Below are 24,300 nucleotides of genomic sequence, written 5' to 3' on the forward strand. Positions count from 1 at the left end.
TCACTGTGCAGAGGTTCTGCTAAGGGGCACCACGGTCACCTTCCCTGGGGGAAGACATGGAGGGGGATGGTGTGGCACTGCCAGGGGTGCTGTAAGAGAGCTGAGGAGCACAGGTACTGACCATGCACCCCCACAGCTTCAGGGATCACACCGCAAGTTGCTTGCTGGTTTAAGGCAATATTAAATGTTCTACGGTGAAAGAATAAGCTGTACCAGCAGCACAGGCTTTACATTTCACTCTAATCATTAATTCTTATACTTCGGTTAAGATTGTACATAAACTCATTTAATTTTAGAGAGAAATTACAGCATAGGAGAAAATGCCAATTTAGTCATTGCTTTTTAAATTGTGTGCTTCGGCTTCTACATCCACAATTCACAAACTAAAGTCACAATCATCAGTACAGCTGATGTTACAGAGTTACAGATTTTATTTACTAAAATCAAGGAGCTGACCGATACAAACCCTCTGAGATAACATCATGGAAATGAATAAAATCTGTAACTTCACATAGGTTCAACCCACAACTAGCCGTAAGTACTTTCTACTTAGCACTGATATGACACTCCCATACCAGTGAGGAAAACAGATTTAAGTTCTTGAGCTTAAAAGAAACAGGAGGAAGACATGAACCATCACGCATGAGCCATAGAATAAAACACGGGCTCTCTGTTTTGCTGCAAGGCATGCAACGCTGCACAGGAAAAGTTTTCTCCTGGCAGCAACATCTGAGTCAGCCCATGTCCCAGAACTTCTACAGGGATTCAGTATTAAGCCGGAATTAATGAAGAAACCCCCACCTTCCTCTGTGGGGCCTGTTTTCTTCTTGTGGTTTATTTTGTTTAGGGAATTTTTATTTTTAAGGGGAAGAGGCAGAGGGGAAGGGGGTGTTTGTTTGTTTTGGCTGTTTCTTTTGTTGTTGTTTCTTCCCCACATGTTAATGTTTCTTGCAGACCAGGATGGGCTGCTCCTCGGGACTGAAGTTCTGCTTCCACAAACCACAGTGCCAACCAGACAGGGTGAAGTTCCTTAAGGATCCTGTGTTACGTGTAGGCTTGAGAAGTATTTGCAGAGAGCTCTTAAATCACGCAATTTTACAAACCTTTCCTGTGTAATAGCAATATGTATCCAAACAGTAAGAACAAATGGTTTGTCTCCCCAGTTTAATCATTTTACTCAAACGTGCTTAAAAAAAAAATAACAACTTGCAAGTAACCTTTTATCAGTGGAAAGTGTGTTCTAGAGAACTGAGTTTGTAGGTGCTGTATTCTTACAAAGCTGCGGGTGCCTGTTTTAACATCAGCACCCCACGGACTCTAGTTATCTTCTTCAGGTCGCTGAAGTGTAACCCATAATGGAAACAAATTGCAAGTTGGTTCTCGTGATCAAGTATTTTCCATAAAATTCAGGGTAGACCTACTAAATTTTAAACAGTTTGTGCACTGTGGGGGAAAAAAAGCAAATAAAAATAAAGTATATTTGTTTGTCCCCCTCCCCCAATATTGAAAGATGAACTGAAGACACATTTTCTTCCCAGAAGTATTCCACAGCTGAGAACTACCTAAAGGTCAGTGTTCCAGTGAAGTGGAATCTGTAAGTTGGTCTAGTTTAACCTAATGCTTATAATGAAAAGACAGGTTAGAACCCAAGCATTAGATTTTAACCTACTCCTACTAATCCAAGTGATTTTATCTTGCATGATCTTGATCATGGCCAACGTAATTGCTAATACGTCTTCTTGCTTGTAAGTTCATAACCTACTTGAAACAGTTAAATGCACACACAGCACAAATCCTAATGCATCTTTCAGTGCATATGTACAGTATTAAGAACAGTGCCGATACTTAAACTTCACCTACTTCAGTCATTCCTGAGCAAGACTATAACTATAAACACACCATTAGAACAAAACTCTGCTATGCAAGAGTAGTGACATTTCCAAGCCTAATTTACTGTAAAAGCACCTTCACTTTGTAGAAATTTACCACATAAATTATTTTGGTTGCTTGAAAAGCTGAAATATTTTAATAACAAAAGCAAACTGAACTTTGTATGAAGTTGCATGTAAGCACCAGGTTCAACAGTTATAGTGCAAGCTCAGTTTTCTGTTAATAATCTGCTTTTAAATCAACTAGAGAGGCTATTCTACCAGTCCTCAGAATGTAACTTCCTAATCCAGAAGATGAAGGCACATGATATTATCTATCTCCAAGAAAACCTTTTATGTAGAATTTCATTCAGAAAAATAAAGTAGTTGAGAATTAACTGGCTTCCCAACAGCTGGAACCTATGGAGTAGCAGTGCCATCTGTACCATAGGACATTACAGCCTGGACTCCTAATGCAGACTGTTGCTCATCATACTAGAATGGTATGAGTGCTGCTGTACGCTGCAAAACAATCAATGCAAAGTGCTGGAAGAAAATGTTCAATCTGAGAGCAGGTCTATTAGAACAGCCAGAGCCAAAGTCTGCCTTGTTTATAAAAGGAACTGTTACGTAAACAACAGCCACAAGTAGGTGAAGGAAAAACACAATCAGCATTGTTCTCAATTCACTACACTAGATCTGGAAGGCTGGAGCACAGCAGAGAAGCCTGGTAAAAGAACAAGGCCCACAGTTATTACAAACTACTCACGCAGGTTTGGTCTAAAATTAAATTGTGTAAAAAAAAATATTAAAAATTAAAAAGCTTTGATTGTGCAGTAAATAAAGCTATATCCCCTTTTCTCGATACCACCATTATCCTGACTTCAAGCTATGCAAGACACAGGTATTTTCAGAAGCATGCATGTACATCCAGGTGCTGGAGTTAATGCAACAGCACATAACATCCAGTATTTCATTTGGCAGATCACTCTTTAAGTCCATCTTCACGGCATTCTGCATGGTGGACAGATGCCATAGAACTCCACCAAGGAAGACAGTTCATACAGCACTAGGAATAGCAAAGCAGTACTGGATTCCTGGTACACAAACATTTGTTGTTTTTGTGTTAAAACTTGGACGTTCCATACCTTCTTCAATTTCAAGAACATGGAGTGACCATTCATACTCTGAACGCTCTGTCTCGTTTTAACAAGCATCCTGACATCACCTCTTACATCTTACATGCAGTAATTTATTTCCCTGTGTCTAGCTCCCAAAAGTAACAACTGAATTAAAATCTCTCACTTGTTATTTCTTCACTGTTTTACAGAAAAGAATGTAAACTGTATATTTCTAAACTCGTAAATAGATTTATCTATAAAATGATGGTGAAATAAGAACATGGACTAACAGTAAACAATCCAAAATGCTCACAGTGCAGGGCATGATGGAAACCATAGAATAGGTCACATGCCACCACACTCACGTTGTTTTAGCAACCTTACTTAGGAAGCAGAAAGCAATACTACTACAAGGAACAGTACCCTTATACAAAGAATTAAAAGTTATTGCATATTTATCACATTTATTTGCAACTCACATTAAGGCTAGATTTACTAAAATCATTAATGTGTATTAGCCCCACTTTGGGCCGCTTAATGAAGCGATCAGTCTCTCTTACACCAAGCCAGGCTTCCACTAGGAACAAAAAAATGATCCAGTGAAGAGAAAGCACCCAGCAACTCTTATTCATGGGACACGCTTCATGTTAAAAACTTCCTCTGTCTGTGACAGAAGTTCCAAGTTCATGGTTTCATCAACATTCCCCTTAATTCACAGAGCACTACATGAAATATAACTTCTTTTTTCTTAAATATCTACCTACACTTTAGAGATTTCCACAGCCTGATACTGAATCATGCCCTAGCAGAGTCTCTTGCTAACCCCACAGGCAGCAGCAGCCTCCAGATACGAACACAAACTTCTGCCTCACCATGAGTAAAGGCACTTTTGCTGGGAAATCAACTACTTGCACTAGAGACATAACTAAGGATTACTTTTACCTGAAGCTGAGTAATCTCCTCCAGCATTATCCCACCTTTTAACTTACTGTACTTATCAAATTAAGGTTTTTAACAGCCTTTGGATTTTTATTTTTAATTTTTTAATTTTTTTTTTAAACAAGGTGAGACAAAGCTAGATTGAATTATTTCATGATTTGGTCTTGAAAACAAGGCCCTCAGGACTCTTGTCCTCCAGAAGGAAGAAATGCTGTAGTCTGTTTCTCCTACTAACTGGTAGAAAAATCCACGATTCCTGTCTCCAGAAATATTTGTTAGAGCATTAGAGTCCCAAATCGCCTTTCATTAGGCAGGTAAATCAAGCCAGATTCCAAAGCTATCTCTGAGGAAAAACACTAGGTAATAAATTAAGCAGGGTAGTTAAAGGAAGACGAGGATTGTGTTTTTGGATGCCACATGAGTTGCATAAAGGCTCAGTGCATGAGCACACACTCTGAATGAGAGAAGAGGGCCTTGTTCATTCAGTGCGAAAGTTACTAATCACACATCTTAATTTTAGATAGAAGTCCATTTTTAAATCTGGGACAATATGCCTGAGAACACAAGCTGCTGTATCAAATATGTTCAGTGTGTTTCTCTCAGCTGCAAAGCTTGTGTTCAAATCGCTAATAGAAATCACGAATGTGATTTAACACTTAACAGTTCATCATCTCAACTGTTACTGCTTTTGTTTTTTTCTTTGTATATTTGATATTTTTACTAAGAAAGTGTTGTAGCTGAAAATGACTGAGGCTACATCGTTAAAATGCTAACTGCAAGTGCAATTCAATACTACAATATATATGTATATATATACATATACAGAGCATAAACTAAAGGAAAGAACTGACGACAACAGCACGGAATACAATACTGGACATCTTTAGAATAGTTATTGCAAGCCTGATTAAGTCATTTAGTGTTACAGGATGATTCTATTATCCATGCACCTTCTTTCCTCCTGGCAAGATGTAGAGGCTTATTTACATTCAATATAAATTCTACACAAGAAACTTCCCACAAGCAAGTTCGAGCTTTTCTTTTATGAAAGCAGCTACTACTGAGATAACACAGAACTTCTTCACTTCTTTTTATGTGCTGTTCCCAGCTGGTTAAGAGTTGAAATTAGACACTCTGAATGGCTAAGTTCTACCTATTCTGCATATAGAAACAGTGGCAGAGTAGGTACCTGAGAAGTCAAATTGCTATAATTTGACCCATCTACTACTGATTGCCAGCCAACAGAAGTTCATTTTCAGTGTGAAGGAAGGAAGATACAGCGGGCAAACAATCAGGAAAAAGAAAGGATAATAGGCTGAGGCAAGGTTTGAAATGTGCAACTTTCGGTTTCAACGTTACCAGGGCAGACAGAGGAGTCCTCTGAGAACCAGTTTAATTGCCACTGCCGTAATATTGCAATGCACTATAAAATAATGACTAACAAGTCCAATACTTTACATCAGAGCAGTTAGAAGTCTAACAAGCTGCTGTACTCCAGCAGTACAAAAAAAAAAGTCAATGTCAGTGACAATCTGATAAAAACACAAGTTAAAAAAAAAACGAGGAAAAAGAATGCCCTCTAACGCACGGCTAGGAACAAGTAAACTGAGGATTGGAAAGGTACTTCTGTGGACAAAGGCTATACTGCATTTAAAGTGCAACACTTGACTATGCCACTCTGATACTGCAAAGAGAACAACCCTTCCAAACCACCAGTCAGTCCCTGCATTGCATTTAAAAACAAATGAACAACAACAAAAATTCAGCAACAGTAATTAAAAAACTCCTGAGAAAGAGTAAGGCTAGATAAGAAACCCCCTCAATTGCAACAGGCAAGCCTGAACTTTGTTCATAGAAGATCTGCTGTCAGAGGTCAAAACATTTCATTATGGCATTGTGGTCAAACTTGAAACTCAAGAAAGCTCTAGATGAGAAAGCAAATTTGTAATTGCCATTGCATGCCACAGACTGCCCCTCCGTGTGTTCCTGCAGCGGATCTTCACCAGAACAGCAGATCTCATATGCTGCATCTGCTTAAAGAGAAAAAGCATGAAATCAATTTTATATACCTAGTCATCAGTAAGAAAATTGTTGACAATACAAAGCCATACTTGAAATTGTGTTCAATTAATAAAAATAGAAAAAAACATTGTCTGACTTATCTCTCTGTATGACCAAAAAGCCATACTTACAAATCTAACAGCCAGAACAAATCTTAAAAGTCAGGAAATAAAAAGCTGCATAAACACTCCAGAGTATCTCAGTTATCAGCTACAGCTTATTACTAGCAGGACAGAAAGCCCTGAACCAACACCTACGTAATCACCAGCATTCTGTTAACTGAATTGATATTTTTGTAAACCAGTTTTTAGGTACCTTTCACCCACCAAAAGGATGTAATCCCACAATTTTCACAATTGAGGAGAACTGCAAAACCAATGTACTTTACCTCATTAAGTTAACCAAATGAGAAATATAACCAAATGTTATATGTTTCTCATTTGGTTAACTTGGTCTTCCTTAGAAAATAACACTTGGTAGACTGGCAAAGAAGACAAGAACCCCAAGCACAGTAAGCAGGGTGACTTCAGCCTTCAGTGCATGACTTCAATGCATTAATCCCCCAGAGGTATTTATCTCTGAAGATTTGTGAATACAGAGCTTACACGGATTAGTAGTAGACTTCTGATGTTTGCACAGTGATCTCAAGGGTCATCTTCCACAACTTGATCAACTGAATCACAACTGCAATTCAATAACTTTGGATCGAAATACCAGAAGTACTTACCTGTTTCAAGGTTATCTTGAAGTTTTCTTGGATTAAGCTTTTTTTCACATTTCTAGTTTAAGAGAACAAAAACACATTACACTTAATTAAGAAATCATAGCATTGTACTTCTTGGGAGCGTAGTTTAAATGTCAGTTAAGAAACATACTTGCTATTTTTGCTTTGACATGCTTTCTCTGTGAATTGTGTTACTTACAACACAGGACAAATTCTGTGATGTTACCTTTCTAACACCAACCCCATAAATCTTTCAGAAACACTGCAATCTTCATAGTATGGCTTAGATTGGTAAGGACCTTAAAGCCCACCCAGTTTCAACCCCCTGCCATGGGCAGGGCTGTCCCCCACCAGCTCAGGCTGCCCTTGGCCTTGAACACCTGGAAGGATGGGGCAGCCACAGCTTCTCTGGGCAGCCTGTGCCAAAGCCTCACCACTCTGACTACAAAAATTTTCCTCATCCAAAAATCCTAACCTAGTAACTATCAACCAGCCATTTTCAACATGCAAGTTTTTAAGAAAAAAAATATAATTATGTTTCCCAAATATCATAAACTAGAAAGGTCTGTGGACTTGAAGTTGCACATACATAAGCCTATTCTTTGTCCCAAAAAGCAAGAGTGTATTTGTAAGCAGCCAACTACTGCCAACTAGATTACCATGCATAGGGATACTAACTTAGAATTCTCCAGGGATGATTTATTAGCTCTAGATATGCAGCTGTAAGTATAGAAACACAGAAAAAAGCATGGCTCTTTGTACTAGGTAAATTTAAGAGTAGGAGGCCTGTAAACTTCGTTAGAAAATTATCACTGGGACATGAAGTAGTTATATTTCAAAAGATTAACAATCATGGAAATGTAAATGAAACACCACAGAGGTATTTAGCAAAGTCTGTAAAGAGCCACACTATTAACATTTGCACTCATTTCCATCAAGAATCTAGAGATGCACCTTGTTTTCCTACACAGCTAAATTTCCGCAGTCACTTACTCGATTTCCATTCTTCTGCTCTCAGATCTAAAAGCAACTAATCACTTCTAACTATTCTTGGAGGTATCAGAAGGGTGATAAGCAGTACTGCTATCCTGAACTTCCAGAGGGCAGGCTTTGACCCGTTCAGGATGCTTGCTGCAGGGGTCCCTTGGGAGTTGCTCCTGAAAGGTAAAGGGGTCCAGGAACCATGGATGCTCCTGAAGAAGGAAATCTGAAAGGCACAAGAGCAGGCTGTCCCTGATTACAGTAAGGCGAGCTGTAGGGGAAGAAGACCGGTGTGGATGAAGCAGGATCTATTGTAAAGACTCTGGAGGAAAAAGAGAGTCTATAACCTCTGGAAGCAGGGACAGGCTACTTGGAGAAATTACAATGAAATTGCTAAGATATGCAGGGAGGAATTTAGGAAGGCAAAAGCCCAGCTTGAACTCAGATTGACCACTTGCAGTAAAGGAGAATAAGAAATCCTTTTACAAGTATATCAATGGTAAGAGAAGAACCAAGGAAAATGTCCGCCTCTTATGTGATGCAGTGGAGAATGTGACCATGGAGAATAAGGAAAAGGCTGAAGTCCTCCATGCCTTCTTTACATCTGCCTTTAATAGGATCAATTATCCTCAGGACACTTTATGCCCTGATCTGGATGTCTGTGATGGAATGCAAAATACACCCCCATTGATTCAGGTGGAGACAGTTAAAGAGCTCCTCCTCCACCTGGACTGCCACAAGTCCATGGGACCAAATGGGCTCCACCATCAGGTGCTGAGGGAGCTGGCAGGGGGTGACTGCTGAGCCGCTCTCTGCCATCTACCAGCGCTCTTGGTTATCTGGAGAGGTCCCAGAAGATTGGAGGCTTGTCAACGTGACTCCCAACTACAAGAAGGGCCATAAGGAGGATCTAAGGAACTACAGGCCTGTCAGCCGGTCCTTGGTACCAAAGAAAGTTATGGAGTATATCATCTTGGGTGATGCATGGTGTCCAGGGGATCACGCCCAGCCAGCATGAGTTCAGGAAGGGCAGAAATAGTGTGGCCAGCAGGAGCAGGGAGGTTATCATCCCCTTGTACTCAGCACTGGTGAGGCTGCACCTTGAGTACTGTGTTCAGTTTGGGGCTCCTCGCTACAAGAAAGTCATTGAGGCACTGGAACGTGCCTGCAGAAGAGCAACAAAACTCGTTGGAGGTCAGGAGCACAAGTCTTATGAGGAGCAGCTCAGGGAGCTGGGATTGTTTAGGCTGGAGAAGAAGAGGCTCAGGGGAGACCTCACTGTACTCTACAACTTCATTAAGGGAGGTTGTGATGAGGAAGGGTTTGGCCTCTTCTCCCAGGCAACAAACAGGACCGGAGGAAATGGCCACAAGTTGTATCAGATGAGGTTTAGATGAGACAAAAGATAAGAAAAGCTGTGGGTGTCCAATCCTTGAAAGTGTTCAAAGCCAGGTCAGGTGCGGCCCTGGGCAGCCTAATCTGGTGGGTAGGAATCCTGCCCATGGCAGGAGGTTGGAACTGGGTAGTCCCTGAGGCGCCTTCCAACCCAAGCCATTCTATGATCTATGACACACACTTCACTTTCTTTTAGCAGAACACCTGCCTGGACATGTACTAAGCATTACTGTTTACAAGATAACCACTAAATTTTCCTTACCGAGGCATGGTTTTGCTTAGCTTGTTGACTGTGCGCTCCATTTCTCTTCTTTTGGACAGGAGTGTCTTGATTCTGCTTTCTGCCGTTGCCCTTCACACTCTGATTCTGCTATTATGTCCAAAAGGTAGTCAAGAAAAGAGTTTAAGTGGCAGCATAAGACATCACTGACAGTTCCTGCTTTCCTCCAATTAGCCCCAAAACATTTAACATGACTTTTAGATAAACCGAAGTACACTAAAATTAGCCAAACATGCACTCAAGTCATCAGCTATTTAGTCTCTTGCACAACTACAACATGCATAGCAGCGATACCCAAAGCATTTCAAAATTGTGAAGGACACCACAATGGTGAAAAGTAATTACCTCCTACATATGACGAAACACAACTACCAACCATCACCTCTAACATCAGTACCAAGCAAATAAACTAAATTACATTTTTGTTTGTTTCCTTACTGTTGCTTTTTTTGTTGTTTTGGGGGTTTTTTTGTGTTTGTTGTTGTTGTTTTTGTAATATGTTTTTCTTTTGCATGCTGTGTTCATAAAATTCAGTATTTTAGTTCCAGGGATGAATACTTATGAAAAAATGCACCCATTTTAATTAAGTCCATATGCACACATTTGACTAAGGAACAGCCTACCTTTGTTTTTAACGTTTCAGATGTCTCAGGATGATTACATGGCTTTTGTTGCTGCTTTTGCTTTGTCCATTGCTCTCCTGAAGAGCCATCTGTGAGCAGCTGTTGACCACTACGAAGTCTGGGTCTAGTACACGACAACAAGAGTTTACAAAAAATCTTTAAGTCTATTTGTTGCAAAACAGAAATACAATGATTCTTCTGCTTTTGATAACAACCTGGAAGACAAGCTTAAGTAATCTATTGTGGAAAATGTAATACCAATCACTTCACTCATCCAGCTTTGTTTTAGCTACAGATAGGAAAACCAATTTCAACATCAGCAGCAGGCTAAGCCCACATTATCATTCCTAAAACATTGTGTTGCTGACTTCACCCACATTACTGAAGTCTTATTTTTGTGTGTCCAGAAAGCGAGTCCAGAAAGTTGAGTCCAGAAAGTTTGCTCTATCACTTTTATCCTAGTTGAATGAGAAACAAGTGGCACTTGTTCCCTCTCTACTGATTCACATAGGCTTCATCTAGTTACCTACATGTGATGTTACACTACTTTGTCTTTAAAGAGTCTTCTTCTGTTTTATATTTTCTCGTCTGTTTGTTTGTTTTCATGGCTTTTTTGGTTGTTTTTTTTTTATTCCTACAAATAGGACTCAAGGCATTGCCTAATTTCTGGAACACTTCAGAATTTACTAAAAAGCATGAAATTACAACAACTATTAACTTTTAATCCTGTTTACAGGCATCTGAGATAAAACCTTAATTATTATTTATTTTTAATTAGCACAGTGTATTGCTGACATAGATTCCACAGAAAAAGGACAATGAGATCTGTATGACCAACATTTTACAGAAGGATATGGAGATGTTAAACTGACCTGGTTCTTACCTAGCTTTTTCCACATTGGGCTTAGAGGGTGTGCTCCCTGTAGGTGAAATTCTGTCACTATCTGAGGAATCTCCTCCATTCCTACGGGAAATCCATTCCCTCAGTGGCCTGTAAGCAAGCAGAAGTTCAAAAAGATCTGCTTACTAAAACAAATCTAAAGAAATGAAAGCTTTTCAAAAGGCACTGACCTAGCATTTACCTCATCTTGAACATACCTGATAAAAGGAATGGCCATAAAAAATTTGTTAGGTGCCAAACCTAGCTTGGACTTGGGGGTCATGTCATTTCTGTGGCATGGTAATTTATCGATGGAAAACCACTCAATGTTCTAGAAAAACAAGAAAAAAAAAAAATCAAAATACCCACCGCTATAGCCTCAGAGAATGTTACAAGTGTGTTTATCAAACATATTTTTCTCAGTTTCATCTGGGATGGAATTATTTTCTTCAGAGTGTCTGGTACTATGCTTTGTTTTAGTTCTAAGAGAAACACAATGCTGCTAACAGACCATGGTCTATAGTTGTTTCTAAGAAGTGTAGTATGGAACCAAGCCATTCTCACACAGAAAAGGCCTAAGAGGCTGGGAGGAAACAGAATTAGGACAGCTGACTTGAATTGGACAAGGGAGATACCATACCATATTGTCATATGGTATGCAGAAGGAGCTTTGAAAAGGGTGAGAGTCCTGGCTCTCTTGTGCTGCTAGGAGGGCTAGATGGGCATCAGTTGAGGGTGGTAAGCAATTGCTTGTGCATCACTGGTTATATACATTCACACACATATATATATGAATAATATGTATTTCATGAATCATATGTATCAGTTATGTGATGCATATGTATGTATATTTTTGTCATAATTATTATCCTTTTTTCTTAGTAAATAGTTTTCTCTCAGCTGACAAGTTCTACTGTGTTTGTTTTTCCCTTTTATTCTCTCTCCCATCCCACTGGGAAGTGGGGGAAGAGTGAGCAAATGACTGTGGTGCTGAGCCACCTTCCAGCTTAAACCAGAACATATTCCTAATAAAAATATTAGGAAGAAAGCTTTCAACAAACTGCAATAGCACTTTCCACAAAATGTTATCTAATGACTGAATTGATTGATCCACTGTGACTGTGGAATAATGGACTGCATATCTCATTCTCAGAAGACATGCATAAACATGAAATGTATCATCCAGCAACTAAATCCTAAATAAGCATTTCACAAAAACAAGCAAACAAAAAACCCAGTGCATAACTGAATGCCATAAAGTAGGAAAGGATTTAAATAATTTTCAAAGCCACTAGAAATCTTGCTGCTTTTATTTAAAATGCCATTAAAACTAGTCCCATAAAGGCTTAAATATATATTTATCAAAAACAAGGTAATTTTTTTGTTGCTGAATAAATTTCAAATTTTGTTATAGAATTAAAAAAAATAAAATAAGACAAGGATAAATTCACATTAGAATTTTTACACTGTAGTTTTAACTAAAACTCTACATTTTACATATTACAATGAGTGGGAAAAAATCAGGAATTCTGAGTATGCAAAGAATATAAGACCCTATACAAACTTTTCCATGAAAGAATTTGGCTGCAAAATCCCAGATCTGGCTAAGATTAATATTATGAAAATTTATAAACTGAAAGTATTTTTTAGTACAACTCTGCAAGCAATAGTAAAATGATATGCGTGGTTAAATCAGATCAAATGAAGAATATACTTCACAAGAAAGACAAAAACCTATTATTTATAATAACTATACAGAGCAATGACCACCTGAGTGGGTATGAAGAAAAGACAATGTGAGGGCATAGCTTTCCCTTTCAATGCATACACTTTTGTATATCAATTAATAATTACACCCTCAGAGGAATATGTAGTTATATATACAGCCACAAGTTGGAATAAAATGGAATGATTAACATATACACTACTTAAAAAAGAATTTAAGAACTCCAGTTTGACTGCATGCACTTCATGACAAATAAAGATGTTAGAGAGATTGTCAAGAATCAAACTTGGCATTAGAGTTGCAGCAAGTAGGCAAGACTACAGTGACAAAATTATTTTCTACTAGTATTTCAAGTACCCATCACGTATGGTAGGTTTATTATTTTACAGATTGTGAATTTTAAAAATGAAACTCCACCACAAGGTACCTGCAGAACTGAACATATTAACACATACCCGAATTTCCCTTCTTGTTTTGGGATTGAACTTTGTATTCTTGGGAACTCCTGGAATGATGTACAGCCGTGCTAGCTGGTCATTAATTCGCAGCTCAATGTATTCTTCTTTACAGATATAATCTTTTATATCAAACCCAGTTTCTTCAAACACCTGAGAAGCACATAAGTTAGATCAGTACGTACATTCATATTTATCCTTTGAGAACCTGCCATCACAATGCAAGACAACTACTCTTCAGACCTATTCATGAGAGTGGGCCACTGAGGAGGGGAGAAACACTTGACACACAAGTATATATGATCAATAATGAAAATGTATTTAAGATCTTATGCGGTTTACATTTCTTTACACATTTCAAAATACTTTTGTCAACATTCCAAAATATTAAAACTTAGTATAGCACAGACAGAGTCACACCAAAAACCTAAATAGCTTAAATAAGACTGTGTCTAAAAGCTTGCTAAGTAAATATTCACTGCTAGAAACTCCCTAGTCCTCACAATCTCCACAGGAAGTTCTCCAAAAACATGCTGATACCACTAAATACTTGTGCTGAGAAAATGCAGGTTGATGATCACTCACAGAACTGGTTATTAACTCCAGTACTTTTAAGCCCCACGGTACATAATCCAGAGGCAGGGTTACTGTCACATTTTTGAAGATCAAACTTGGAATTAAAATGTGAGACAAGCTAAACCTCTTCTCCCCACACTCCACTTTGAGTTAGAAAAGTATTTGGTATTATAAAGCATTTTAAAGGGTTTTTTTGTTTGTTTGCTTTTTTAATGTTTTCCTTGCAGGTGCTTTGATGTCAAAGTGTGAAATTCAAAGCTGCAAAGCTTAGCTGTCTCTTGAAACAGTGATGTGTTGACGAGAAAACATACAGTTTGTAGTCCTGCCCATGGGTATGAATAGGAAAAAATAAAAACAAATAACCACAAATTATAGTAGGTAATACTCAAAATACCTTGTGCTAAACAGCATGTACAGAAATCCACAAAATGACTGTAAGTCATTTTTCAAAACAAGGAAGAAATTAAGTGCAGATGTTAAAACACAAGCATTTAATACACAGCAAATAATTTAACAACTGGCCTTCAAACCAGTACATCAATACATACAATCCTTAAAAAAGAGCAAGCAAATCATCTTCACACTTAATTGCATTAAGAAAAGCAGAACTTAGAAAATAATAAAGAAGTGTTTCAGTTAAGATATATATATTTTCCTTCCTCCTTAATCTTACTACTATAACAAATGTTTTCTCTTTCTAAACGATTCTCCTAGACAAGTGAATTCATCACAGAAACTTATTTTGTAAAGATAGTCAGCCATTTAATATGTTTTTTCTTTCATCAGCCTTTGAAATACTACTGAGCTGCCTAAGAATTTAGTGACGACCTCCTCAAATAGACCACTTGCAGGTGCAGTTCACTGTTTTAGCAGTGTGCTGACTCCAGGAAAAGCAGAAAAAAAAGATTTATGCACAGATTCCATGGGCATTACAATGTCTGGCAACACAAGTTTTCAACATTTTGCCTATTTATCCACAACGATGGTCTGCCTTCACAGAAACAGAAAAAAAACAAACATTGTTCACTGATGTAATATATATAATATGTTCTCCAAATTAAAAACACAGTTATCATATTTTTCCTAGTATAACTGTTCCCACTTCGATGCCTGTGTCCATTATTTTGTTGCCCATGTTTTTTTCTGCTCTCCTTTTCCTCGGGCTGAAATCCTTCTGCCCAATCCTAGAAGAATTTGCCTAGTAAAGTTTAAATCAAAGAAGTTACTTACAAAAGACCAGGGGAGAAGGTGGGGCAAGGCCCTCTTCATCAAGCTATCCAATACTGTATCAAAACAGTCTACATTCAAAGACAAGAAGTGCTAATATAAAAGTACTTTTCATTTGCATCTGCTGCATGGAATTGCACTGTTAAGATCTAGCACCTTATTTTGCTTTTTCAGGTCAATACGATATATCATGGTGGTATTGAAAGCTCTGTCAGGGAATGAGATATCATCAACTTTTCATTCATGCATCTTCACTCTGTAACTCAAAGTATTACATGCTACAGCAGAATACTGCAATAAGAATTACCCAATTCCAATAAAGAAATAGCAAAGTAAACTGTCTTTTCATCTAACAGATATACACACATCTTTGCTCTCATTAAGATATATTTTAAGATGAAAGAAAAAAAAAAAAAACCCAACAATTTGAGGGAAACAAAAAAAAAGTTACCTCTCTAGCAGCACAATCATGAGGAGCCTCTTCCTTATTTACTTTTCCTTTAGGAAATCCCCAACCGGACTTTGCTAAATAGCCCTGAACTAAAAGAACCTGCAAAACACAGTGAACACAACAAAATAATAAGCAAATAACCAACTACTCTAGCAAATTTATATTGTATCTCTTGCCTTCACTGTTTCCTGCTTCCTTGCAAAAAGGGCCTCAGACGGGAGAGAGGCACCCAAAAGGGTTTCTGTGTTCTAGCAAGAAACATGGCTTTTCTGTTGTTTTAGGTTTCGTTTTTCTTTAATAGGATCAAAGAATTAAAAAAAAAAAACAAAAAAAAACCAAAAAAAAACCCAAAAACAGAACTGAATAGGGAAGCAAGTAGAAGAGTATTTACTGTCTGTAATATTTTATTCCCATATTCAACTTCCATATGCATTCAACAATGTCATATATATCACGTTTTTGCAAACCCAAAGTGTTTTTTTCCCAGATGACAAATGTAAGCCACAAAAAGACTATTGTACCAGCACATGCCATGTTCCTCCCCACTAGTTCTTCACAATTATTTCCATACTTACATTTTCAAGTGTCTCATCAAGAATAATTGCACCGTAAGTTGGCACTCCCATTTTATATTCCTTCCACTCATCTAAAACCTTTTGTACATCTTCACCTTGAGGCAGTAAAAAAGGGCAGTGACTGAAGAGTACAGCAGCACATTAAGGAAGCTAATATTAAGCATCCAGTTTCCAATCACATACAGACAAACAAGATACTCAATTCAATACTTGAAATAACCATACTCCCTCCTCTACATGTTTTCAAAACAAAATCTTGGACGTTAGAAGTATTTTGGATAATTCATGGCCAACTTCTTAAGTTTACAAAGCACTAAGGAATTTGCAAATTCTAACGCAAGCCAATTAAAAGAGAAAAAGGAAAAAAGAAAAAAAAAAGATGGTGGAAATGTGCTTATTAAAGAGAGCTCCCTAATCTTGCAGAAAATGTACTCATAATGATTAAATATGTATTATTCTTTTAAACATTTTAATAATTTGAAATAAATGGGACAGACAAGACCACTTCGTTTTATCTCTTGCTTGAAGAAGATATATTCCCACAGTCATCTGTAGGAATACTGCACAGAAATCATACTTAAAATACACAAATACAAGGAAAAATACAAAAAAAAAGTTATTTGTAATGGCATCATGTTACAGAAATCTAAATTCGAATGCACTATCAAGACTCACTGTGCAGAGAAAACAAGGACAAGCTTTGTAAGCCTAAGCTGTTGAAAGCAAATATACAAATATATTTTTTAAAATTACATAAAAAATTATACTACCAATAACAAATACCCAAATGTTAAATAGTAGTGTAGTTAAAAATAAGACTGCAAGAAAATTGATATTTCTGACAAATGCAAAGGAGGAAAGATGCAATGAATGAACAGTATGTATTCAAATTTACTATTCCTGCACTGTCTACAATTGTAAGAGGAAATAGTTAATCTGAAAATTTAAAAAAAGCTTCATAAAAAATAGCTGCATAACATCAAGCAACAAAAGAAGACCACATTTGTAAAACCTACTATTAAAACAGATGTTAAAGCATTTGATAGTAAATCTCCAATCAAATGAACAAGGAATATTTTGGGTAGAGAAAACACAGCTATTATAAAATGAAAATTAGAAGCACTCAAAGTCACATCAAGAATAGGTGGAAACTGCTTAATTTATGACCTATTTCTGGATGCTAACACAAAATCTACTCCAAGGGTTTTTCTCCAGTGATGACTGGATTGCCTGTGTTCCACCAGGAAATGAAAAAACACAGAAGTCAAACACATTAACTTAGAAAAAAATCATCCTCTTTCATTCCAGTAGAACAGCTTCTAGAAGCATCTATGAACTCACACCTAGATCAGAACTCACAGCTAGATCAACATTTTATGATAGCATTTTAATGGAAAGAGATTAAATAAAGGAGAAAAAGCATCACAGAGTGCTCCTGTCTGACTGCAGCCACAAGGAAATATCCTCAAATATCAGAACTTACCTGGTTTCCGTAGGCCTTCAGCTGAACAAGAAAACTTTCTTCTGTACACACAAGTTGTCTGTCACTTACCAGCCGCAAGTACAAAGCTTTAAGATTCAGTTCGCGTTTTATGCAGTGAAACAGAAAACAATGATAACAGTAAAAAGGATATCAGCTTTTGCAAAGTCTCTTATCCCACACTGAGGTAATCCTGGTGTGTTTTGCATGTAGAAATCCAAGTAAAACCAATGGGCAAGTTCAATCTGAAAACACACTCTGATTGCATTGTCTCTCTCTTCACTTGGAATGTGCAAAATAAATCGGCTGCCAGTGAAGACAAAATATTGTTAGACAAGTCTTGATTCAAAGCAATCTAGCAACAAAAATGCATTGCAGCAGTGGAATTCTTGATCCATGAACACAGGGCAAGAGCTCCTCCTCACAATCTGGAGAGCAAGGGTCTTCATATGAAAATAAAATACAAATTTTAAAGTCAAGAAAAAAAATAGATCAGGAAATTCTTCCACAAAAATTGACAACCAGAAACTAAGTAAGCACTCTGAAAACATTAAGAATAAGGAAGAAGAGCCTACATAAATGACTGCATTAGGAGAACAAAAACATTTTTAAGTGCCCAGTGTGGAACACCTATAAATCCTGGTAACAGGTATCAACACATTTTTTTCTGGACACCAGTTAAACACAGCCATGTATTTTCAATTAGTAAACTATTAATTTATGTAAAGTTTATAACTCAGTATGACAGTATTAATTTTCTCAATCTGAAATAGAATATAGACGGTTTATTTTTTAAGCCTACCTTACGTTTCAGCTCAGATATTAATGCATAAAAATATAGTTCAAGGGATGTACAAATGAGCAGCAGCACAGAGTGATAGCTCATTTTGTTTACAAAGGCTTTCTGTATTCAGCTGTAACACCAAGAACATAAAGTTTAAAGCCACCTACCCCAGCGAACTTAAACTACTCAGTAAGAGTTTGCTCTCGAGGGGTATACTAGGTAAAATATGAAGGTATGTTATAATCTTTGCCAACACTAGGAAAATTTAAGACATCTTTACTAAGTGTAAGTTATTACAGTATGCTAAGAGTAGCTGCTTCCTCCACCAGCTCTGGTCATGGACTCCCTCTTGCCTTGCTGCTGAAAACTAGCCCAGTGCCTGTGCTCCTTGACTGGCCTGAGGGCCTCAATGCCATTTTCCACGGGTTCAAAGAGCAGTGAGGCTGAGCACCTACCCTAGAGACGCTGAGACAACCAGTCAGTCAGACTGCCTCAGGCAAGGCACTTCCTCAGCAGGACCTATACCCACGGGGCACAGCCCACCCCTTACTGCACTGAGGCCAGGAGAACCACCAGCCCCTGCTGCAGGCCCACATGCAGTGTCTCCCCAGCATAACACAGCCCCTCTGCCCACCCAGACCCCTGCCTGAACCCCACACCCCTCACCTACCTACAGGGCCCTGCTCCCACTTAGAAGTTTTGCTAGCAAATACACAGACACACACTGGGTTTGGAGGTGATACAGATGCTCACACCCAATCCCCACACCCGGTTCACTCATCCCAGTTCCCTCTAGTTTTGCACTTACCCCACACCAGAAGCTGGAAGCTCAGACCCAGCCCTCACTATACTCACTAGCACCCAAGCCCACTCGTGCTGGACTCAATTTGTCTGCAACATATTCCCTAGGTCCAGAGAGCTACAGCCCCTCCAGCTAATGATGCTGAGACCCTCCCTCCCTCTCTCACACTCACCTCCCCATATCCCACCAACAGCTAGCACTTCTGCCTTACAGCACACACACTCTTGGGATTAGAGAGTGAGTATGCAGACAGCTAAGAAAAGATTAAATAACATGCAAGACAGGACAGACTTTGGTGAACAGGCACAGGAATGTCAGACAAGCACACTGACACCATTTCACACAGCCAACTCCATCACCCACTTTACTCCTCCCCTCTTTCTTTCTCAGCACCCTCCCCAGGCCAGTGCCTGGGATCACCACAGCTATCAGAGGTGAGGTGCAGGTTGATCCATCTGTAAAGGGCATCTGTAGTTTCTCAACAGCCCATCAAACAGCACAGCTCAGAGGTGCGTTTCCCTCTATTGTCTCTGTATTTGTTTTCTTAGGTCTGTGCCTCCATTTATTTTCATTCCCAGTTTCCCCTTTTTCCCTTACTTTTCAAACTGACAAGTTTCCCAAACCGATAACTGTGTGGTAATAAACATACTCAATTTCACATGCCCTTGTTGAGCTCTTATCACTGCCTCCCTTATCACCTGCCTCTCCAGTCTGTGTCTCCGTTCACTTTGTTTATGGCTTACTTCTTTCCTTATTACTTTGCACAGAAAAAGGCCCTTGATTAGATACTCTCTTCATATAAATAGTCTTATCCATGTCAACGAGAATATTTTCCTAATTGGCAATTTCACTTCATGAGCCCCTTTCCCACTCCCCCCCCCCCAAGTTGGTCTCCTTTTTGAAGGCTCTTTTTAATGATAAAAGCATCCCTTACACACAAAGCAGCAGCAGCTCAGAAAAAAATTAATACTAAAAAAGACAACTTCTTAACTAGCCAACATAACTAGCCGATGATGTTTCCTTGCCCCAGCACTACAGCTGAATATAAATGTGAAGATACAATAAGCAGCAGTACACATTATGAATGGAATCCTCTCTGCTGTGGAGTGTGTCCTTTACCAAAACTGCCAGATAACTCCTGATGAACTGCAATCACAGCTCAGAACAGACGAGGCAGAGGAGCGTTCCAGTTTCAGCTGGGATAGTCAATTCTTCATGGAGGCCAGTATGATGCCATGTTTTGGATTTTTGATGAAAATGTGGTGATAAACACACCAATGTTATACAATCATCAAGAATGGAAGACTTCCAAGATTATCTAGTGCAACCATCCCTAACTACCACCAGTATTTCCCCACTGAACCATGTCCCTTTGTACAGAATCTAAACATTTCCTGAACACTTACAGGAATGGTGGCACAAGCACCTTCCTGGGCAGCCCATTCCAACACCTGACCACTCTGACAAAGAAGTTCTTCCTAATATGCAACCCAAACCTCCTTTGGCACAACTTGAGGCCATTCCCTCTAGTCCTATCATTAGTTAGGCAGTACAAGAAGCCAACCCTCACCTCACCACAATTTTCCTGTCAGGTAGTGGTATAGAGCAGTAAGGTCTTCCCTGAGCCTACTCAAGACTGAAAGTTCCTAGCTCCCTCAGCCAACACCCTTAGGGCTTGTGCTCCTGAATAAAAGGCTAAACTGTTATGTTGTTAAGAGTAGTTGAGCACGAACAATGGGAACAATATGGGGCCATTAGTTAGGGGTGGAGTTTGGGGCGTAGAATAGGCGTGGAATATTGTACTAGAATTAATTGTAATAACCGCTCCTTGTACCATGAATATATGTGTATTCCCTCTATAAATAGGGATGTTTACTTGCTTTGGGGGTGCAGACTAGGAAGGAGTTATACCCCTGCACCTGGCCCGTTGAATAAGATGCACCTGCTTTACAACTACCTCGAGGTTACAGAGTTGGTTCTGAAAGTCAATTTTGGTGAGCCAGCCAGGAGAACTCCTTGCTGGACTGCAGGGCTGGTTGGACCAGGGGATGCCTCTGGTGAGCCCCAAAAACAACTGTTTTTACAGAGAAGACTCCCCAGGCTGACACATCCACTACGAGGCAGAGAAAGCTTCAATGCAGGTCAGGTACATTACAGGTATATGCAAAGGGATTAAGGAAAACAGTGAGTTTGGGATATTAGAGTTTGTGCTGCTACGAGAACACATCCCCCGCACTACCTCCACCACTGCGGCTTGTTAAGAACAGCTCGGAGTGAGAGAAAGAACTGGGGGACAGAGACCCCTGCTGTAACTGCAAAGGACATATAACTTGTGCACAGGGGTGGGAAGTGAGAATAGCCTTCATGTGCAGAGATGTAGGAAACCTGAAATCCCAGTGTTAGCACTGGACACCTGGAGAGAAGGAGGTGAAACTGAAATAGGATGTTAGTAGTTTTTGTAATGATGAGAGTTTGGAAAGTGAGAGGTTTGGGACAGACACAGGATGAGAAAGGCAAAGTTGAGCAAGGTGTAACAGGGATGTCCTTAATGAGAAGAGAGGTGAGGGAACTGGAAAAACTGATTGAGACACAGAGATAGCAAGGAAGTAAGGAAAATGGGAAGAACAATAGCAGCTGTTTCTGTTGCCAGAACAGGGCCTGGGGGCAGTTCCACCCCCACTGGACAGAAAGCAGGGGGAGCAGGGTAAAGGGGTTTATTTTCTAATATGGATGCCTCTTGCTCTGTGCTGCATCAAGAATTATTACCCATAGATGACTTCTGTAATAGTTGACAGGAATCTACCCTAGCAGATCCACTGGTTAAAATTAAGCTAGGGAAGGAACTGTGGCACAGTGTGGAATTTTTAGTGGACACTGCAGCAACTTATTCAGTGTTAACTACTTGCCTAACTCCAGCAAGTGATGAATTTGTAACCATAGGGGGAGCCTCTTGTCAAAGTGAAAAGTCTTGCTTTCTTAAGACTTTACAATTTATTCTAGGTAAACAGGTAGGAATACACAAAGGTTTGTAGATGCCACATTCACCAAAGCCTTTGCTAGGGCAAGAATTACTAGAACAATTTGGAGCAGAGATAAAATCTGAGTCTGGGAAAATAGAATTTAGGGAAAATGAAAATCAATTAATTAAAGTACTTAGTTTGGCACTGATTACTACCCCCACTGGCACAGGAGTTCCAGATGAAATCTCAAATCATGTTTACCCACAGGTATGAGCAACAGAAGCCCTGGGGCAGGCAAGGACCGCTCTCCCAGTCGTGGTCAAAACAAAGACAGGAATTCAACTAGTGAGGATCAAGCAGTATCCTTTGTGGCTTGAAGACAGTAAGGGAATTCAGTCAATAATCAATCATTTTATGAGGTTCATACTGCTAGAAGAATGTAAATCACTGTATAATAACACTATTTTACCAGTTAAGAAGCCAGATGGGAGTTACAGGATAGTACAGGACTTAAGAGCTATTAATAAAATAGTGGAGGATCTGTACCCACTGGTGGCAAATCCATATATACTGCTCACCAGGATATCTAGTGAATTGGTTTGGTTTACCATACTGAGATCAGGAGTTCAGATGGGCCTAGGGTTTGAACACATAAGGGTTAAGTAAGCTAGCTTTGAGAACCAGGGAAGAAGGATACCTCGACATTTCATGGTCAGCTGTGCAAACATAAAAGAGGTAGCTTTAAAGGAACTGTGCAAACATAAAAAAGGGAACAATATGGAATGATTGGCTTTGACCAGTTATGGCTGCTGAGCAAGAAGGTCAGACAGAAGAAGATACCAAGCCTTCACAAGGAAGACTTCTGTCCTCATCCCCATGACCACCAGAGGGACTCCTACTACAGATAATGCATGCAGAAAAATAATGAATAGGTAGGTTGTTCCAGGAAATCTATTGAATACGACCTTCCTAACCCCAACACAGACAGACATTTCCTCCCAGCTTGATGTCATCTGCAAACTTGATGAAGGTGCATTCTATTTCCTTGTCCAGGTCACCAATATTAAACAGAATGGGCCCCAACCAGCTCCCAGGGAACAATGCCCAGGACTGTTTGCTAGCTGGTTATACCTCCATTCACCATCACTCTCTGGGGCTGGTCTTCTGGTCGGTTCTTTACCCAGCAAAGAGTGCCTGTCCAGACAATGGGCTGCCAGCTTCCCCAGGAGAATACTGTGGGAGACCGTGTCAAACGCTTTGCTGAAGTCTAAGTAGACTATGTCAACACTGAATTCCCCTCGTCCATAAGGTGGGATGGAGATCAGGTTGGTCAAGCAGGACCTGCTCTTCATGAATCCATGCTGGATGGGACTGATCCTCCAGTAGTCCCGCACATGCTATGTGATCTCATTCAAAATGATCTTCCCCAGCACCAAGGTCAACTGACAGGCCTGTAGTTCCCTGGATCTTCCTTACAAACCTTCTTGTAGATGAAAGACACAATGGCAAACTTCCAACCCTCTGGCACCTCTCCAGTTGACCAGGAATGTTAGCAGAAAGCAGCTTGGCAATCACCTCTGCCAGCTCCCTCAGCACCCTAAGGTGAACCCTATTTGACCCCATGGACTTGTAGCAGTCCAAGTAGAGTAATACATCTGTTTCCACCTGAATCATGGGTAGTTTATTCTATTTCTCCACCTGAAACTTCCAGGTCAGGGATAGAATACCCCAAGTTATGACTTTGAAGGACAGATGGAATGAAGGCACTGAGATCCTTATTCTCACTGGTCATGTTCCCTGCCTTATCCAGTAAAGGATAGAGACACATTCACCCTAGCCCTCCTCTTACTGTCAATATATTTGTAAAAAAGTCTTTCGTCTCTTTTACTTCAGTGGGCAGGTTCAATCTTGGCTGCTGCTTCTCTGAATTTCTCCCTGCATACCCTAATGATTTCTTTGTACTTTTCCCAAGCTGCCTGTCCCCCTGTTCACCCACACAGGTCTTTTTCCCCTCCAGTTCCCCACTCTTATCACACAGGAGGACAGCCTGCTCCAGCACCAATAAGACTTCCTTCCTGAGCAGTGACCAGCTTTCCTGGACCCTTCTTTACCCTCTTGTACCCTCCCAAGATCCATTCCCTACCAGTGTCCCAAACAGTTCAAAGTCCACCCTCTGGAAATCAAGGTAGCAGTTTTGCTGATCTCCCTTCTGACTTCATCAAGAACAGTGAACTCAGTGAATTTTGTGGTTGCGCTGTCCAAGACAGCTCCTTATCTCCACATCATCTCTCATCAGTCCATCTGTTTGTGAACAGGTCTAGGACACCTCCCCAATAGGTCTTTTAGCAGCTACATCAGGAGGTTATCTTCTAAACACTCCAGAATCCTCCTA

General features: G+C 39.6%; 1 protein-coding gene across 3 annotated transcripts in view; it reads right to left on the reverse strand.

Annotated features, from left to right (window-relative positions):
* Positions 1-264: 264 nt before the first annotated feature.
* Positions 265-24,300, reverse strand: part of DCP2 (decapping mRNA 2) — a 32,282-nt gene continuing 8,246 nt past the window's right edge. The window contains exons 2-11 of one of the 3 annotated variants that reach the window (XM_015849441.2): positions 17,517-17,668; positions 15,883-16,010; positions 15,308-15,406; positions 13,054-13,206; positions 11,091-11,203; positions 10,876-10,983; positions 9,993-10,116; positions 9,352-9,456; positions 6,717-6,768; positions 265-5,958 (exon numbers count right to left, since the gene is read on the reverse strand). In XM_015849441.2, coding sequence (XP_015704927.1) covers positions 5,795-5,958; positions 6,717-6,768; positions 9,352-9,456; positions 9,993-10,116; positions 10,876-10,983; positions 11,091-11,203; positions 13,054-13,206; positions 15,308-15,406; positions 15,883-16,010; positions 17,517-17,668 — 1,198 coding nt within the window. In that variant the 3' untranslated portion in view covers positions 265-5,794. Of the gene's footprint in view, positions 5,962-6,716; positions 6,769-9,351; positions 9,460-9,992; positions 10,117-10,875; positions 10,984-11,090; positions 11,204-13,053; positions 13,207-15,307; positions 15,407-15,882; positions 16,011-17,516; positions 17,669-24,300 lie in introns of all 3 variants that reach the window. The other 2 variants (XM_015849439.2, XM_015849438.2) reach the window with 2 other exon arrangements.

Source organism: Coturnix japonica, chromosome Z, assembly GCF_001577835.2.
Source record: "Coturnix japonica isolate 7356 chromosome Z, Coturnix japonica 2.1, whole genome shotgun sequence".
Taxonomy (NCBI): domain Eukaryota; kingdom Metazoa; phylum Chordata; class Aves; order Galliformes; family Phasianidae; genus Coturnix; species Coturnix japonica.